Source organism: Rana temporaria, chromosome 11, assembly GCF_905171775.1.
Source record: "Rana temporaria chromosome 11, aRanTem1.1, whole genome shotgun sequence".
Taxonomy (NCBI): Eukaryota; Metazoa; Chordata; class Amphibia; order Anura; family Ranidae; genus Rana; species Rana temporaria.
The window spans coordinates 156,461,389-156,474,806 of NC_053499.1; the positions used below are offsets into that span (position 1 = coordinate 156,461,389).

Consider the following 13,418-nt stretch of genomic DNA (forward strand, 5'->3'; position numbering starts at 1 on the left):
GCTTCATGCACACTGGCAGCTCCTAAAAACTTGAGTTTAGGCGCTTTTGGCGTTTTTTTTTGCCAAAGCTCCTAGACTCAAATCCATAAAAGCCTATTGCCGCGTACACACAGTCGGAATTTCCGGCAACAAATGTTGGATGTGAGCTTGTTGTCGGAAAATCCGACCGTGGGTAGGCTCCATCGGACAGTTGCTGTCGGAATTTCCCGACAACAAATGTTTGAGAGCTGGTTCTCAATTTTTCCGACAACAAAAGTTCTTGTCGAAAATAGCGTATTTGCATTTTCCCATGGTAGGCTAGTGTACATGTAGCCTTAATTTAAAACTTCTGGTTGTCAGTTGTCGTAAATGCTCAGAATTCACCCGAACAAAAAAGGAGCCGATTTTCAGAAAAGGGCTCAGAATTCACGCAGCCCTCAGCCATCTCATAGAAGTTAATGAGCTGAAGGTTGTAAATCGCTGAACTTTGCCTTCATTAGTAAGTGAACAGAGACAAGCTTTTTCCAGGAAAACCACTTTCAAGCCTTTATTCATAGCGGAAAGCCGTTTCTGGTGCTTCACATGGCGTCGAAATGGAAGCGATGGGCTTCTTGCCGCTTCTCCCGGTCATCTGCTTTCTGAAACACAGAAAAAAGGGAAACAAATTGGTGTTGTAAAGTGTCCCCGAGGATTTAGAGGGGCCGTTAGGAAGTTTGTTCACGAGCCTTTAGGATTTTGCTGGTTTATTATACGTTAATATGGGCCCGGGTTATATTGGTAATAATTCCACTGTTAGTGTTAATGATCCAAAACGTCTCATTCCTAACGATCAAGCAAGTCATTAACTGCTAACGAGCCCCGCTATTACACGCGGCAAGTAGCCGAAACCGCTCACGTCCTGCCACTTAAATGTAAATTAAAAATAAAGCGCCGCTCATTTTTAAAAAATCACCACTTCAGAGCCGGACAATGATGATGAATGTGTCAGGCGGGTTGTTTGTCTGGGGGTGAGATTTGGAGGACTTTAGTAGGACACGGAGGGAGCCCCCCCCCCCCCCCCACAGCGAATCAAATACTAAATTAATAAAAAAAAAATCCAATTTAAAATAAAAACGATATAACAAAGCTAATATATTTATCAATAGCCACAACGGATATAAAGAAGGAGGAGGAGGAAAAAGAAGGAGGAAGAAGAAGAAGAAGAAAGAAGGAAAAAGAAGACGAAAGAAGGAGGAAGAAGACGAAAGAAGGAGGAAGAAGAAGAAAGAAGGAGGAAGAAGAAGAAAGAAGGAGGAAGAAGAAGAAAGAAGGAGGAAGAAGAAGAAAGAAGGAGGAAGAAGAAAGAAGAAGGAGGAAGAAGAAAGAAGAAGGAGGAAGAAGAAAGAAGAAGGAGGAAGAAGAAGAAAGAAGGAGGAAGAAGAAGAAAGAAGGAGGAAGAAGAAGAAAGAAGGAGGAAGAAGAAGAAAGAAGGAGAAAGAAGAAGAACGAAGGAGGAAGAAGAATAAGAAAGAAGGAAAAAGAAGAAGAAAGAAGGAAAAAGAAGAAGAAAGAAGGAAAAAGAAGAAGAAAGAAGGAGGAAGAAGAAGAAAGAAGGAGGAAGAAGAAGAAAGAAGGAGGAAGGAAGAAGAAAGAAGGAGGAAGAAGAAGAAAGAAGGAGGAAGGAAGAAGAAGAAAGAAGAAGAAGAAGAAACAAGGAGGAAGAAGAAAGAAAAAGAAAGAAGAAAAAAGGAGGAAGAAGAAGAAAGAAGGAGGAAGAAGAAGAAGAAGAAGAAAGAAGGAAGAAGAAGAAAGAAGGAGGAAGAAGAAAGAAGGAGGAAGAAGAAAGAAGGAGGAAGAAGAAGAAAGAAGGAGGAAGAAGAAGAAGAAAGAAGGAGGAAGAAGGAGGAAGAAGAAGAAAGAAGGAGGAAGAAGAAGAAGAAGAAAGAAGGAGGAAGAAGAAGAAAGAAGGAGGAAGAAGAAGAAAGAAGGAGGAAGAAGAAGAAAGAAGGAGGAAGAAGAAGAAAGAAGGAGGAAGAAGAAAGAAGGAGGAAGAAGAAAGAAGGAGGAAGAAGAAGGAGGAAGAAGAAGAAGAAGAAAGAAGGAGGAAGAAGAAGAAGAAAGAAGGAGGAAGAAGAAGAAAGAAGGCGGAAGAAGAAGAAAGAAAGAAGGCGGAAGAAGAAGAAAGAAGGAGAAAGAAGAAGGTTTTGCAACCGATGCGTTTTTGGAAAGGGTCAAATACTTTTTTTCCCGCGTTTTGCGTGTAATAGACTTCAATGGAATTGCATCAGAAACACACAAGTGTTGTGTTTGTGATGCAAATTATTATGTGCTTTGCGTTTTTTATTTTTCTGTTTAAAACACTGTATATAGCTGGTTGCTGTTTTTTTTTAACATTTCACTGCTTTTTGGGGTGAATGGGTATGGGGTACAATGTACCCCATATCCATTTACATAGGGGGGGGGCAGGATTTGAGGGCCTCCTTGTTAATGGGGGCTTCCAGATTCCGATAAGCCCCCCCACCCGCAGACCCCGACAACCACCGGCCATTGTTGTCGGGTAGAGGCCCTTGTCCCCATCAACATGGGGGCAAGGTGCTTTGGGGCTTGGGCATGTTGAGGGCATGCGGCCTGGTATGGTTCAGGAGGGGGGGTGCTCCCTCGTCCTATACATTTCCTGACCTACCGGGCTACGTGCTCGGATAAGGGTATGGTCTTTATTTGAGGACGTCTCACACTGGATTACTACACGGATCTGGAAGAAATACACAAAGCTCACCAGGATTCAAGAAGAATACATGTGGCTCTTGCATATACTGTGAACAATATTTTCTTATTCCCGAGTTCAGCTTTAAAGGGCAAGTTCACCCAAACTGATATTTGAATTATTAAAATGGGTGGGGCTGAATATATCTAAACCAAAATCTGTTTTATACAGATACATAAAGACACAATTATCCCAATTAGAACACTCTATAGGAACCCTGGTTGATAATGGCTGCCATAGGCACTCATGTGTCATGTCACTGACAATAAGACATGACACTTGGGGGTCGATTTACTAAAACTGGAGAATGAAAAATCTGGTGCAGCTGTGCATAGGAGCCAATCAGCTTCTAATTTCAGCTTCTTCAATAAAGCTTTGAGCTGCACCAGATTTTGTATTCTCCAGTTTTAGTAAATCAACCCCTTGGAGACACAAGACGTGACACTCATGTCATTGACATGAAACATGAGTTTGTGAAGAGCCGTACTGCCCAAGGCAATGCTCTATACGTTGCTGCGGACAAAACAAAACTGTATGCAAAAAATATAATTTATGCAAAAAATATAATGTGTGCAAAAAATACAATGTATACAAAAAATATAGGCCCGGATTCTCAGTGGAGATACGACGGCGTATCTCTGCAGTTGCGCGGTCGTATCTATGCGCCTGATTCTTAGAATCAGTTACGCATAGATTTCCCGTAGATCCGACTGGCGTAACTGTGTTACACCGTCGTATCGTAAATGCATATTTACGCTGGCCGCTAGGTGGCGCTTCCGTCGAATTCCGCGTCGAGTATGCAAATTAGCTAGATACGCAAATTCCCAAACGTACGCCCGGCCGACGCAGTACATTTACACCGCTTACGTTAGGCTTTTCCCGGCGTAAAGTTACCCCTGCTATATGGTGGCGTAAGTGCGGCGTACCAATGTTAAGTATGGCCTTCGTTCCCGCGTCGAAATTTGAAAAAGTTACATCGTTTGCGTAACTCGTTCGTGAATGGGGCTGGACGTCATTTACGTTCACGTCGAGACCAATGGCGTCCTTGCAGCGTACTTTGGAGCAATGCACACTGTGAAATTACGTGGACGGTGCATGCGCCGTTCGGGAAAAATGTCAATCACGTCGGGTCACACAACATTTACATAAAACACGCCCCCTTGTTCCAAATTTGAATTAGGCGGGTTTACGCCGGCCGATTTACGATACGCCGCCGCAACTTACGGAGCAAGTGCTTTGAGAATACAGCACTTGCCCTGCTAAGTTGCGGAGGCGTAACGTAAATAAGATACGTTACGCCCGCGCGAAGATACGCGGATGTACGAGAATCTGCCCCATAATGTATACAAAAAATATAATGTATACAAAAAATATAATGTATACACTGATTTATAGATGTACGTCCTCTGACAGTGTATTGGGTCCATCAACAGAACTACTGGATTTTTATACTTAAATGACGGATTCCTTAGGGTTTTATTCAAAGCCCGGCTCCAAATATTCTGTTTATTCCTTGAAGCAACAGCATGACAACGTTTTTCTATTGAAAGTCACTTTATAAAGATCAGGTGCAGGTTCATTAATTACAATATGCTAATTACAGGCCTAGGAAAGGCAGACATCTGTCACTTATGCTGCGATCTGAGGCGACTTTTAATCCTTCCAGAAAGAACATGACATGAATCTGAAGCGCGATGAGGAAGCATTTCTACAAAAGTAATGAAGAGAGAAATGGGGGGGGGGACGCAAGTTTTTTTAAAAGGGGTAAGTACTGTAATCTCTGAGGGGTAATAGCTACCTGGGAGTGTTACAATGAGACATTACTTACTATACAAGCAATGCATGGTGAAATAATTCCCATGATAAGTCCACTTTAAGAGAGAATTATGGCTTTTTTTGAGCATACTTCTCCTCTGGGTTACAGGAGTACATTTACTTTTACTTTCCTGTGACCCAGAATCAGCCGACAGCGGGCTAAAGTCCGCTGTTTGCTGATGTCACTGGGCAGCTCCAGGCTCTGGAAGGATCCTGGCAATAATGTCCGGATCCACCCAGATGCCTGACTGGCAGCTGGCTCAGCTTCTAAGTATGCCATCAACAACCTGAGCCAGCTGCTCTTGCTCGAAAGTGGCCAAAGTCCGCTGTTGGCTGATGTCACTGGGCGGCTCGAGGCTCTGGAAGGATCCCAACAATAATGTCCGGATCCACCCAGATGCCTAAATGGCAGCTGGCTCAGCCTTTCATAATGCTGCTGAGAGGCTAAGACAGCTGCTCCCACCCCCTCCCCAGCTCAGCGTTCCCTTGAGCGCTGGAGGGGGCAGAGCAGAGAGCAATGACTGACAGTTGCCGCTCTCTGCTCTGAGAAGAACGATGTGTGGGTCATGTGAGCGCTCAGCTCTCGGGCTTAGAACTGGAGGGGGGATATTTCTTGTTCCCCTCCTTCCCCCCTTCTATTTTCTTTTCCTGCTTTTGAGACTTTCTTTCTAAATTGTTTTCAATAATAAATGCCGGTGATCTGACCATATGGTTCCGGCTATCGAGATGGTTCCTGTAAGGACTGCGCAGACGCAATCCTTGCCAACGGAAATCACCGAACCTCCAGGGCGACGTGGAATTTAAGGTAAGTGGCCAGTCGGCCTCACGTCCTCGCTTCGCTCGGATGGCTCGCTCGGCCTCCTGGCTCTTTTTTTTAACATCCTTTATCACAGTATGGAACCTGTTATATCTTCAGATTTACATTGTTAATATTTTTGGTGACATCACTCTTGGTTTAGGGCCTCTGGGTTAGACCCTCGCTTCTGGTTGACTCTTGGAAGAGGGTTATACTAGCTGGACTGTGCGGTGGAGGGACTGGTGCAAGCCAACCTTCCTCAGCATGGAGCTTCAGATGTAGCTAGATTCACGTTGAGTTACGCCGTCGCATCAGTAGATACGCCGTTGTAAATCTGAATCTTCGCCGTCGTAAATTTAAGCGTATTCTGGAAACCAGATACGCTTAAATTAGGGCCCTAAGATACGAGCGGCGTAAGTCTCCTACGCCGTCGTATCTTAGGGCGCAAATTTACGCTGGCCGCTAGGTGGCGCTTCCGTTGTTTTCCGCGTCGAATATGCAAATGAGCAAGATACGCCGATTCACGAACGTACGTACGCCCGTCGCAATTAGTTACGCCGTTTACGTAAGAGATACGCCTGCGTAAAGATAAAGCTGCTCCCTAGGTGGCGCCGCCCATCCAAGGTATGGACGTCGGAACAGGCCTATCTTTTTACGTCGTTTGCGTAAGTCTACGCGAATAGGGCTGTGCGTAAGTTACGTCACGTCGTAGGCAGTGTTCAACGTATCTTAGGCATTCTATCCGACGCATGCGCACTGGGATTCTTTTACGAACGGCGCATGCGCCCTAATTTACGGCGGCGTAAAGTATCTGAGATACGTTACGCCCACCGACAGATACACTCTTGTATCTGAATCTGGCTAATGGTCTTCATTGAACCTGTGGACTGTTCCCGGATAGCCCAGCAGTTGTGAGTACCACAAGATTAGGATATAGGACTATACTGATATCCCCCGATGTTAGATACTACTGTATGCCTTTACCATGCTTGATAGCCTCAACAATCTAAAAACATATACTAAATTTTGTTACTTTATTTTGTAAAACTAATAAAAACGATTAGATATAACCAGAGCTGCAGGGGCGTCGGGGTGGGGGCTAGGGGGGCTGGAGCCCAGAATATGTCCCCGAAAAGCCCTGAGTCTCGGGCCATTTATTAAAAAAATATTAAGCAGGTAACTATACGTTTGTTACGCACCCAGGGAGGTGACTATACGTTTGTTATTTTTGATTCCTACTCTTCTCCTTTAATCTATCACAAAATCCTGACACAAAAAAAGGGTCCGTAGAAAAGCTCAGGAAGTGGGAGTGGCCAACCTTGACTTTTAAAAGAAAAGTCGAGATTTGCATGTCATTAAGCCGCCGCTGTTTCCTTCATCTATTGATCATGTGCAGTTTTTACTGAAGGGGACCTTCTGCTTTTTCATTGTAGGCGCATCTGAATTTCCAAGGTTTAGTTGACGCGTTTTGGACCCAAGAATTTTTCTAAGCTCTACAATTACCATAGAAATGTCGGCGCACAATGGTTCTTGGTGCGGCTCTTCTTTATGTATGCAACAATTACATATGTAACATATGCAGCTTCACGTATTTCAAAGCATCGATGAACATGAAAAGTGACAGGGCTCGTGGCTGGGAGGGAAATTACGTCTTGCTGTAGTCGATCTCCCCGGTGCTGGGCCCCGATACACCTATATTGGAGCAGCTTTGCCGGGATCTTACCTTCTCTTGCCAGTGTAGGATGCCGATTATTGCCAGGATGAAAACGCACACTCCGATCAGAGCAATGGCGGTCAGCAGGACGATGTTACTTGGGGTCAGGTAGAGCTTGGCACTCCAGCTGTGGAGAGAAGAGGCCAAATAATGAAATGCAATCCGAAGATACACAAGGAATGTCTGCCAATCACACCCATGGGAGGATTTGTACATAAAAAATATACAATTATATCATTTTCATATCATTATTGAACACGCTGCATAATAGTCATAACAAAATAGCGTACAATAAAGCTAAGAATTAGCCAATAGCATATCCCTCTCCGGCAACCTCAACTCCCCACTAATGGCGCACCTACCCTACAACCACCCCACCGACAGCACATCCCTTTCTTCTCACCGCAGCCCCCTCCCCTGACTCATGGAGCACCTATCACCTCTCCTTCTCAATCACTTCACTCCGCCCACTTACAGCTCAATCACCCACAAATCCAGACCCCTCCCACACAGCACACCCTCCACTCACAGTACATCCCTCCCCACCCACCTCACCCTTCGCTCACGGCATATCCGTTCCCGCCCACCTCACCCTCCACTCACAGTACATTCCTCCCCATCCACCTCACAGTACATTCCTCCCCACCCTTCGCTCACAGTACATCCCTCCCCACCCATCTCACAGTACATCCCTCCCCACCCACCTCACCCTCCACTCACAGTACATCCCTCCCCACCCACCTTACCCTCCACTCACAGTACATCCCTCCCCACCCACCTCACCCTCCGCTCACAGTACATCCCTCCCCACCCACCTCACCCTCCACTCACAGTACATTCCTCCCCATCCACCTCACAGTACATTCCTCCCTACCCTTCGCTCACAGTACATCCCTCCCCACCCACCTCACAGTACATCTCTCCCCACCCACCGCACCCTCCACTCACAGTACATCCCTCCCCACCCACCTTACCCTCCACTCACAGTACATCCCTCCCCACCCACCTCACCCTCCGCTCACAGTACATCCCTCCCCACCCACCTCACCCTCCACTCACAGTACATTCCTCCCCACCCACCTCACAGTACATCCCTCCACACCCACCTTACTCTCCGCTCACAGTACATCCCTCCCCTCCCACCTCACCCTCCACTCACAGTACATCCCTCCCCACCACCCCCTCCACTCACAGTACATCCTTTCCCACCCACCTCACCCTCCACTCACAGTACATCCCTCCCCACCCACCTCACCCTCCACTCACAGTACATCCCTCCTCGCCCACCTCACACTCCACTCACAGTACATCCCTCCCCGCCCACCTCACCCTCCGTTCAGAGTACATCCCTCCCCACCACACCCTCCACTCACAGTACATCCTTTCCCACCCACCTCGCCCTCCACTCACAGTACATCCCTCCCCACCCAAAGTACATCCCTCCACACCACACCCTCTGCTCACAGTACATCCCTCCCCACCACACCCTCTGCTCACAGTACATCCCTCCCCACCACACCCTCCGCTCACAGTACATCCCTCCCCACCACACTCTCTGCTCACAGTACATCCCTCCCCAACACACCCTCCACTGACAGTACATCCCTCCCCACCACACCCTCCACTCACAGTACATCCCTCTCCATCCACCTCACAGTACATCCCTCTCCATCCACCTCACCCTTCGCTCACAGTACATCCCTCCCCGCCCACCTTACCCTCCACTCACAGCACAGCCCTCCCCACCTCACCCTCCACTTACAGGACTTTTCTCCCCACCCACCTCACCCTTCGCTCACGGTACATCCCATATATACAAATCACATATCTACAAAGTAGAGGGCATCGGTAGTAAATAGCTAACGTGTTTTGCGCTTACTCATCACTGACTAAATAAACATTTTACCTATACACTTATTTTCACAGCCTGGGGTCCTCCCACAATCGGGTGAACCAGGATAGGGTCATGGGGGCCAAGTTTTACCCCTCCCTAGCTAACCTGCATGGGTTGGTGAGAGAGGTCCCACGTGTTTGGAGATGACAATCTCTATTGATCGTCAATTAAGTTATGTTTTTCATTATATTGACGATTTCCTGTTTGTGCGTTTTCTTTTGTCCTTGGTTACACTTGTTTTGCCTAATGAAGAGCGATCCATGTTCACCTCCTCACCTGCTGTTTTAACCACCTACATGCTGGATTATTAATGGGTCGTGGTCGGTGGTCAGTAGTGCGACAGGGGATATAATTCCTGTCTCGGCCATGGAGCAAGGCCTTGCGCCCGAGGCATGTGTACACCCACAACCACTGCATTCACAACTAAGGGGGGAATGGGGGGTGAAAAGGCACCTCAACCGCAGAGTTTTACTGCCTCCCCAACTGCAAGTGTAAATGAGCCCGAAGAGATACAGACTTTATATTCTAACCTAAATGTTTAGACAAACACGAGCAAAAGAATTCTGCATTTCTACAGACACATCTTCCCACTGAGCGCTGATGATACAAGAACGCACATATCGTCGCTTCTATCACCTGCTGTTACCTCTGTACTTCTCTTTGTGCAAAGCAACGCAGGAACACACAGCTACAGGATGAAATGTGCTGCCTTTGTCACCAGCACTATGAGGATAATAGTCTATATTTATTACAGAGGTCAGAAGATGCATCCTATTAGTCTGAAAAAATAATACACAAGGTCGTTATAAGGATTTCACAAAGGCACTGCGGCTCTGTACACGCCGCCATCAGGTGCAGATGGAGGAAATAGGATTTTGCTAGTTGTACAAGGAGTTATTTAACCACTTAAGATCTGGACCTTTATGCAGGTAAAGGACCTGGCCAGTTTTTGCGATTCGGCACTGCGTCACTTTAACTGACAATTGCGCGGTCATGCGACGTGGCTCCCAAACAAAATAGAGCTTTCTTTTGGTGGTATTTGATCACCTCTGCGGTTTTTATTTTTTGCGCTATAAACAAAAATAGAGCGACAATTTTGAAAAAAATTCAATATTTTTTACTCTCTGCTATAATAAATATCCCCAAAAATATATAAAACAAATTTTTTTCCTCAGTTTAGGCCGATACGTATTCTTCTACATATTTTGGTAAAAAAAAAAAAAAATCGCAATAAGCGTTTATAGATTGGTTTGCGCAAAATTTATAGCGTTTACAAAATAGGGGATAATTTTATTGCATTTTTATTAATTTTTTTTTTTTACTACTAATGGCGGCGATCAGCGATTTTTTTCGTGACTGCGACATTATGGCGGACACATCGGACAATTTTGACACATTTTTGTGGAACCATTGTCATTTTCACAGCAAAAAATGCTATAAAAATGCACTGTTTACTGTGAAAATCATAATTGCAGTTTGGGAGTTAACCACAAGGGGGCGCTGTAGGGGTTATGTGTGACCTCATATGTGTTTCTAACTGTAGGGAGGCGGGGCTGGACGTGTGACGTCATTGATCGTGCTTCCCTATATCAGGGAACAGATGATCAATGACAGCGCCACAGTGACCGATCGGCAGCCGAGCACTTAAAGAGGACGTACAGGTACGTGCTTGTGCCCAGCCGATGTATATGTGTAGGAGGTGGTCCTTAAGTGGTTAAAGCTGAACTCCAGGCAGATATAAAAGAGAAAAAAAATAATGCAGCCCTCTATTCATTTATAAATCATTAAATATATTTTTTTTCATGTAAGCAAGTTGACACCCTCAGATGACGTCGTTGATGACGAAACACGTTTTTTATGCACATGTACCTTTTATGATAAGCACACCTGTAATAAGTGAACTGTGTTTATTTATATGTAGCGCTGCCTTGTTTGTTTTATTTTATGTATGCGTTTTTGACACTTGCTGTTTAGCAGGTGAGAGTGGCAGCAGCTTCGGCCTTAATTGGCCACAATTTTTTACCCATCAAGGGATTTATATGTGTTTCACCTACTCCATAAGCGCTTGTTCTGTAAATTGCTATATGATTGTAGACCTACCTTTTTGCCATTATTTGTATTTTTGAGGTTTGCGTCTTTCTTTTATGCACAAGACGCTCTACCTACCCAAATATTCGCACCTGGAATGTATTTCGCCCGAATTAAACCAAAAGTTCAGTCGAGCCTTAAAAACCAATAGCCAGATTCAGGAAGAGTTACGCCGGCGTATCAGTAGATACGCCGTCGTAACTCTGAATGTGCGCCGTCGTACATTTAAGTGTATTCTCAAATTGAGATACACTTAAATCTAGCTAAGATACGACCGCCGTCGCATCTTAGCTGTCTATTTCCGCCGGCCACTAGGGGCGTGTACGCTGATTTACGCCTAGAATGCGTAAATCAGCGAGATACGCCTATTCACGAACGTACACTTGCCCGTCGCAGTAAATATACGCCGTTTACGTAAGGCGTTTTCAGGCCTAAAGATATTCCACCAAAAAGACGGCGCAGCCAATGTTAAGTATGGACGTCAGAACCGCGTTGAATTTTGAAATTTTTACGTCGTTTGCGTAAGTCGTCCGTGAATGGGGCTGGCCGTAATTTAGGTTCATGTCGAAACCAATAAGTCTTTGCAGCGTAATTTGGAGCATGCGCACTGGGACATGTCCACGGACAGCAGATGCGCCGTTCGTTCAAAACGTCAATCATGTCAAGTCACGATTCATTAGCATAAAATACGCCCACCTCTTCACAATTTGAATTAGGCGCGCTTAGGCTGGCACATTTACGCTACGCCGCCGTAACTTAGGACGCAAGTGCTTTGTGAATACAGCACTTGCCTCTCTAACTTACGGCGGCGTAGCGTATATGAGATACGCTACGCCTGCCTAACGTTAGGCACGTCTACGTGAATACAGCTACAAGTCAGCAACGGCAGCCTATCTATCCCCTTGAATCTGTGTCTCCTAGATATTCATTCCAGCCCTGGAAGCTCCTGCACACATTATACAGGGAGTGACAGAATTAGCATCTCATTTTGGGGAACGCGGCCCGCGTCCACTGCCCCCGTACACCTTTTTTGCCCCCGGGGGCCATTCCGAAATCCATCCGCAGATTTTGGCACCAGCAGATTTTCCTGCCTGCCACCGATCTAATTCTCCGCCACCTGCAATTAATTTGTATGGAAACGTTCGCGTGACGAATGACCCACATATCAGCCTTTCCTCGCCGGCGCTGTCACTCTCAGCCCCGCGGAGATTGAAGCGCAGTTGGCTCCTTTTGCCTGACATTAATTTACCTGGCGGGTTGCGGCACAAAGAACTGGCGAGCGATTGTTACTGTTCCCCGTTCGTGTTTTGTAAGCTGATTTTTATTTTTTTCTCCAGAAGTGACCGGCTGGCACTCCAACAAGTGCAGGGGAAGGAAATAAATGAATGTGAGAAGCCGCAGCGCACAAGTGCGCCTATTTATACATCTCACATTAATGCCGGAATTTATCGGCTGCTGGGCAGCACAAAAAAAACGGTGAATAATGGCTTTTTATTTATTTTTTGGCTTTAGTTCCACTCCACCCGGGCCGGTAAGAAGAAAAAAAACCCAGAGAACAAAGTCTACTTGCCGAGAGATTTAGTCTTTTGTTCTGGTAATTCCGTAGTGTACCGGGCAACCCTGCGGCGTGCAAAATAATCTTTGTTCTGGTTGTTTGGTGTTCTGGGAGATGCTTTTCTTCCGATCATCGGACGCCTGGCTCTGGAAGTTTACTGCGTGAGGCACCTGGACAAATAAACTGCCCCCCCCTCCATAAAAAAAACGTATCCCCTTAACAAGCCTGTAACACTTAAAGGGGAGGTTCACCCTAAAAACGACTTTTTCTTATTACACTGGCCCCCCCACATTACAATACGATTAAGGCTATTATTATTTTTTTGATGCTGTACATACCTTTGTACAGCATATTCACCCGTGGCATCCGGGTTGCGAGTCCCGCGGGAGTGGGCGTTCCTAACATGTCTGTGATTGACGTTTTGCCCAAAAACGAGCTCCCCCCCGTCGCGTAAGCCGCATCACGGTTGGCGAAAGGAGCCGAACGGCGAGTCGGCGCTATACTGCGCATGCGCATCGCCGTTCGGCTCCTTTCGCCAATCGTGACGCGGCTTACGCGACGGGGGGGAGCTCGTTTTTGGGCAAAACGTCAATCACAGACATGTTAGGAATGCCCACTCCCGCGGGACTCGCAACCCGGATGCCACGGGTGAATATGCTGTACAAAGGTATGTACAGCAGGAAAAAAATAATAATAGCCTTAATCGTATTGTAATGTGGGGGGCCAGTGTAATAAGAAAAAGTAGTTTTTAGTGTGAACCACCCCTTTAAAGAGAATCTTGACCCTGTTTGAAAAAAATAAATAAATAAAGTCAACAGCTACAAATACTGTAGC

The 13,418-nt window shown here is 46.1% G+C and overlaps 1 protein-coding gene across 1 annotated transcript in view; it reads right to left on the reverse strand.

Annotated features, from left to right (window-relative positions):
• Positions 1 to 249: 249 nt before the first annotated feature.
• The window catches only part of ITFG1 (integrin alpha FG-GAP repeat containing 1), a 207,290-nt gene continuing 194,121 nt past the window's right edge, over positions 250 to 13,418 (reverse strand). Inside the window, exons 17-18 of the mRNA XM_040329507.1 lie at positions 7,057 to 7,174; positions 250 to 617 (exon numbers count right to left, since the gene is read on the reverse strand). Of these exons, the coding sequence (XP_040185441.1) occupies positions 558 to 617; positions 7,057 to 7,174 (178 nt within the window). The 3' untranslated portion in view covers positions 250 to 557. The remainder of the gene's footprint in view (positions 618 to 7,056; positions 7,175 to 13,418) is intronic.